This window comes from Onychostruthus taczanowskii, unplaced genomic scaffold (assembly GCF_017590055.1).
Source record: "Onychostruthus taczanowskii isolate IOZ18803 unplaced genomic scaffold, ASM1759005v1 scaffold12, whole genome shotgun sequence".
NCBI classification, from domain to species: Eukaryota; Metazoa; Chordata; class Aves; order Passeriformes; family Passeridae; genus Onychostruthus; species Onychostruthus taczanowskii.
The window spans coordinates 12379196-12385598 of record NW_024498351.1 but is presented as its reverse complement, the minus strand read 5'-3'; the positions used below and the strand labels follow the sequence as shown (position 1 = coordinate 12385598).

The 6403-nt window shown below is 34.8% G+C and overlaps 1 protein-coding gene across 1 annotated transcript in view; it reads left to right on the top strand.

Moving 5' to 3' along the window:
- Positions 1-653: 653 nt before the first annotated feature.
- Positions 654-6403, top strand: part of GPM6A (glycoprotein M6A) — a 115366-nt gene continuing 109616 nt past the window's right edge. The window contains exon 1 of the mRNA XM_041427893.1: positions 654-1186. Within this exon, the coding sequence (XP_041283827.1) occupies positions 1150-1186 (37 nt within the window). The 5' untranslated portion in view covers positions 654-1149. The remainder of the gene's footprint in view (positions 1187-6403) is intronic.

Here is a 6403-nt window from a genome sequence, read left to right as displayed (position 1 = left end):
TAGACAAAGGTACAAAAATGCTAATTTATTGCTAGACTGCAGCGTCCAATTTGCATTCCAAATCAGACTGCAGAGCTCCCCAAATTAGTAGGTGCCCTCACAGTGTATTTAACCTATGTTTTTCCAGAGCAAACTCCTAGCAGTCTATGTGTCTGTATGTGCTTCCTTGTGTGCATACCCAAATGTGGTGCTTCACCATTTCAAGATCCGGTTATTTTAAAAGAGCTTTGAAGAAAGCTAATTTGAGATATGAGGAATGAGGAAAATAATTGATGCAAGATCTGTTTTAAACCTCTTAACTGCCTCTAAATTCCTGTTTAATGTGACAATGAGGATATGTACAGTGCATAAAATTTGCAGTGATTAATGTGTTGAATTGTGCTTATGTGTGTAAACACATATACATACACACAAAATTGTATTGCTATAAAGATATTTTTTAGAATGCTCTAAGGGCAATAGTGTATATTTGTTGTTGGTTCCTGATGATACAGATATATGAGAAGAGAAATGAAGAGTCATATTATTCTTAAATGTGCTGATACAGGAGGAGGGGGAGAGGGGGGGGGAGGGAGGGAGAGAGAGAGAGAGAGAGAGAGAGAGAGAGAGACAAGTAATACAGCATAAAGAACCCAGAGGCATTTGGGCTTTCCCACTTCAGTAGCAAATAGGGGGAATTATGGGTTGGTGGTCTGCTTCCCCTTAGGAGGACACTCCTCCATCTGTTTTCAGTACAGCCTGTTTCCAATTTAAACACAGATTTCAATACAAACCTCAATTTCTTTACTCCATTTTATATGCAAAGTGAGGCTTATGAATCGGTGTCATTGCTATAAGGGCTCAGACCAAATTTCCCCCCAAAATTCACAGGCTGTTCATTTGAATACCTGCTTACAGTGGTACACAATGGGCAGCTTTGAGAAGAAAAATTGATAATCTTCACGGAAGAGTAATTTGAATGAAATTACACTTGACAGCCTGTCTCCAAGCAAACAAGGAGAGTGAGGGAGCCTTAGCTAAGCTCTGAGGACTTGCCTAAGCCTCTGCTGTTGGAGCTTCCCAGGGAAAAAAAAATCCACACTTTTTCCTACATCTGACTGAAGCTTTTGATTAATTCTCTGTAGCTGTTTCTAGTGAAGAAAGGTAGCCATGGAAGAGAATATGGAAGAGGGACAAACACAGAAAGGTATTGTGTTAATATTGCTTTTTCTTTGCATGGAGATTATTATTTTGCTGTTCTTTATTGCCTTAGCAGCGTGCTGTAAGGTTGGGGAATATCTGTGTGTGGCAGATGGGGAAAGACATATTCTTTTTATATGATTTACTTCATTTTTCTCTCTGCAGTAGCACATAGCATTAAAAGAGTGCCTGCCAGCTGATATCTAGTATAAAAAGAATCTAGGTAGCAAATTTTGCATCTATACAAACAATGTTGCGAGCTTTTAATGCAGCCTGCTTTCCAGACTAGTCTTTGTTAATGTTCATTTATTTCACGTTTTCACGCTTGTCTAGCTGGGTCAAGAGAGTCTAGTGTGAACTATGAGAGAGCTACACGCACAATATTTGGAGCTGGTTGCAGTTGGATATCTAACAATGTAACCAGTATTTACACCTTGAATGAGAATCCAGACTGAACAAAGACCTGGGGTATATTTTGTATGTATTAGGCAGTATTGAAATTTCCCTCTGCCTTTTTGCCACTTTGGTTTTGTAATGTGTTGCAGCAGACTTGCTATCATTCCAATATTTGCATGGCATAGATTTGCAGAAATTAATTTTGCAGGCTGCAGCTGAAATTGCTTTAGCAAGATGTACACAGCATGTTCAGAGCATTTCTGTTCCACGGCTTCTGATTGAAAACAACTGAGTGTTATGGGATATGTTAGCACTTAAAAGTCCAATTTAAAGTGATTGTGGACAATTAATTAATGTGTAGATCTTTGGGAGACACTGTTTTCAGTCTTTTCACTTAAGTGTTATTCTGTACAAGTGACATAACAGGACTGAAAGGAACCAAGGCTTTTTTCATTTTTCTTTACTGCAAGCACAAAGGATAATCCTAGTGAATATTTGCTATGATAAATTTTTATTCCTTTTATTTTACATTTTTGGAATTCACTTCCATTTTTGAGGAGGATCTAGAAAGGTGCCAAATAATTTAGCATAAATTGCCTGTAAAAGAATATTTTTCTCCACTGATGCCATATTCTGTTTTTCTGCTCCCTGATCAATCTGCTTCCTACATGTAAATGTCATGCTTTCTCATTATAAGTGACCCATTTAGACAGAATGCAGCTTTAAATTGTTTATGGTCTTGCTCTAGATGCACAGTATATAGTCATGACAACATTCAAAAAGGCTATATGTGCTTCATTTGTATACACATTTTTATAAATAAATAGATTAGTATCTGATTACAGCAGTTTCTTCAGTTGAATTTTATTATTTGTAAATGAAATATAGAATAGGATAGTACAGAACAGGTCAGTTTTTCTGTTGTGTTTTGGTTTGTTGTGGTTTTTTTTTCCTGAAGGTAAAATCAATACTTTTACTCTATGATTCAAATTGTTTAGGGTACTTTACACTTATAAATTGAGCACATGCTTTTTTAAAAATTCTGAAATGCATTCTTTTGCTTCTTAAAACTTGTAAAATGATCTGTGTGACCAAGAAATCAAAATACGTCATTGCTATCAAGTGATGTTGCCTGAAGAAACAATGTGAAATTCAAAATCCCTAAATTCTTATTAGGCAGAGGTAAAAAAAAAAAAAAAAAAAAAAAAAAAAAAAAAACAAAAAAAAAACAAAAAACAAAAAACAAAAACAAAACAAAAAAAAACCAGAGAAAAAAGTGAATATTTCTTGTATATTGAAAGAATTTATTATTGATAAACTGTGTCCTCATTGTTCATTGATAAGCAGTTGAATGACCAATAGCCACTCAAAATGGTGTGATTAATAGTGTGATTACAACAGCTAACACTACTTACCCCCCACCCCCATTTAAAATGCCATGTGTTCAGCCTTTTTCCCCTTTAGTGGTACCCAGCTGTCATCACAGACAGTGGCACAAGAATGTTAAGAGCTCACAAATCATATGTATTTTTCCTTATTGGTGTGAAAGGGGATGCTGCTTAGTTTCTGTCACCATACCTGTGAGCTTTTAATTTCAAGATGTCGTGTTCCCTTGCTGGGTTATAACTTTTAGAAAATATATAGAGTTTCAAGAAAATTTGCAATTCAGGAGGAAAATTAAAAAATATTTTATTTTTTGAATTTTTTGGAGGTTCTTGACTGTATGATAGGGAAGTATAGGGGTGATTATGAAATCCTGGATCTCCTTAAGTTTTGCATTTTGCACTTGAAAAATACTGACTGGTACTAGTGTGACATGATAGTTCTCTTTTGTAGATTCTGGGATTTTTTTGCTTTCATTTAGTGTGATCTCTCTCCTGTATGTTTAATTGATACCCACAGGATAGTTCCAGGTTATCTAGACCAATTTTGCTAATTGTAGTGTTTCAGAAATAGTAATGGTAATTCACAAATTCTATTTTTCATCCTCCTGCCATCTCGAATGAAAATGTTCCTTTCTTTCTCTTTTCTGATTTATAAAAAATCAATGGGAGTATAAATTGTCAGTGCTTATCAGCTCCTGTGCTTTTCACAGCAGATGCTTTGAACCTCCCACTGAACAGCATTACGTCTTGCTAGCAGCCATGATGGAAGTGAATAACTTCATATTGATGCGTTTCATAAATACGATCAAGATAGCTCTTGCAGATTTGGAAGTCTTTATTTCTGAAAATTTTATCAAATAAGATATAATTAAGTGCAAGCATAACTCATAACACAGTGGCTCCAAATAATGACCTTTTGCCACAATCTCTCAGCATGCTAATGTTTAATACTTATGATTTCTTTATATATTAGAAAATGATAGCAGGGAAATACATTCCATTTTTTTTCTCTGAAAGTAATGAATTATTAGAAACTCACTTCAAAGGAAAGTTCATTTTCTCCTCTCCCCATTTTCTTTCTATTGGCTGCAAATGTGTGTTTTCATACTGGCATCACTACCCTTAATATGATTAAATGAGATAAGGTTGTTGTCCTGCAGTTTTCACGTATAAGGCTGTAAAAATTGAAACCAAGAATAATTTCTATTCATACATTTCCTGTTTTAAAGTACTGGAAGACTTGTTGTGCCTCCTCCACCCTATTTTTCCCTTTGATATCCCATTTCCTTTGCTAGGAACTCAGTAAAGGTTGGGGAGGAGGTTTCAAAGGTATTTGCTCTGCAATTATCGCTAGCTGTCCAAGAACTGAAAGTGTGTAGGAAGTCTGTCTCAAGTACAAAGTAAATTAACACTAAAATATATTCTAGAAAGCTAAAAAAGTCATAACATCTCAGAAATATCAACTTGTTCACAATTTCTGTAACACTGACATTATGCTACATCCCAGACTTCTAACATACTAAGATATTTGACTGCAGATTTGTTGTCTGGAAAACCCTGGATAACTAAACTGGGTTTATTTTTCAAAAAATATCAGGTCCATTAAAAGGCAGAAATTTCACTGATGTCTTTAGGGATGCATGCTAATTTTGAAAACCTCATGCATAAATTGCATGTGGCAGTGGTAGGTCTCAGCTGCCAGTGTTTGAAAGACAATGATATCAAACTGATAGCTTTGTGATGTGGAAAAAGGTATATGTCTAGTTCCTGCATTTCAGGTCTTCCCTCTGAGACAGCACTAAAATTGCAATGGTGTCCCCCGCCCCAGTTATTCATCCCAATAAAGAACTTTTCAGAGGGCAGGCACGGTAATCATTTGCACTGTTAGGAACTTGGTACAGGGGAGTGATAGATAATTCTCACCACAATCTGTTTCAGAAAAAAAGACAAATGTTCTGGAGCACAGTAAATTGTACTATTTGCACTAAATGAAAGATAGATTTGACTTTTTTAATGATTCATCCATAACTGCATTTTGCAGTTTGAATTCCTATATAAAATAATCTCTTGGGAATGAATGGAGCATCACGTGTTTGTAGAGCAGCAAACATGAGGAAGAACCTAATTTTTCTTAAGCTCTCTTGGCTATAGTATACCTAATGCTGGTAAGGTTTCACCAGTAGGATAGCAAAAAAAAAAAAAAAATGTAGTATTATTGTGACTAGAAATGATTGAATGCCAAAAAAGAATATTTGGCCTGCATTAGCAACATAAGTGGATCTGCAGCCTATTATCAGAACTTTTTCTTTTGTTGTCACAGTATACCAGTGAAGGAGAGCTTTAAGCAGAGTTTTGGAAGAAAATCGTAAGGAGACTAGGATGCTATCAGTAAAATGTACACACAGCCTCTGCTTCTTCAGCCATGAGAGGGTAAATTGTGTCCTCTGACTTCAGTACTTTTTGGGAAATGGCAGCTTGACTTAGTAGGATAGTACAGAGTAATGAAATTAAATGAAAATTATGAATGAAAATTATGTGTTTTATTTCATATTAAGAAGTACCAACAACCAAACAGTCCAAACACTCTTGGCATCCTTTCTAAGTGTGTCTTCTAAATCTTCTTATTTACCTCTAAGAGAGAAGAATTTTCCTTCTCTTTTGACTGTTGTTACAAAGTTGGTTAAAATAAGAATGAGGAAGTCCCTGTATTTTGCACTTTGATTTTGTTTGGTGACAATACTTGCAAATAAAGCAGAGGAGTAATTTTTTGTTTTTTTAGTGTAAATGTCACACTTAGTGACAGCCATGCTTGTATCTTCAGTTAGATACTTTTTTATATTGTTAGTATTCAAAATTAACTTGGAAATATTGTTTAATTTGGCCTTATGATCAGCAAGTAGCAGACATTTGCTGGTTGATATTCTTCATACCAAAACTGGATTTGTAGTGCTTGATTCTTAAAGAAAACATGGGGGGCAGAAGTCAATCTCTATTTACTTTGGGAATATCTTTTCAACTTAGTAGGCTTAGTTCCCAAGCTTGTGTTCAGATTGGATTTTTTGCAAGTTGCTTCAGAGTAGAATGGTCTTAACTTTCATCATGTTTATTGTTTCCTGTCCTTAAAGGTATGTGTGTTATAATAAGAGTATCTGATAAAATACTCACTTAATAGTTACAAAGTCACTAACAGAGTAAATAAATTTCCTTTGTAATCAATGCTAAATATGGAAATAAATTTTAGCATCTGGCAAACTATCTCACTGTATTTCCTGTTTAATACTCCTTAGTAGTTAATCAATATGGTTTATTAAAGAAAAATGCAATAACAGTCAATATGAATTTGAAGTTAATTGTTCTAATACTGTAAGAGTTATTCTCCTTTATATAGTAACTACAGAATACCTTACTTAATATTCTTACATAAGGAGCACTGACTCGTAGAG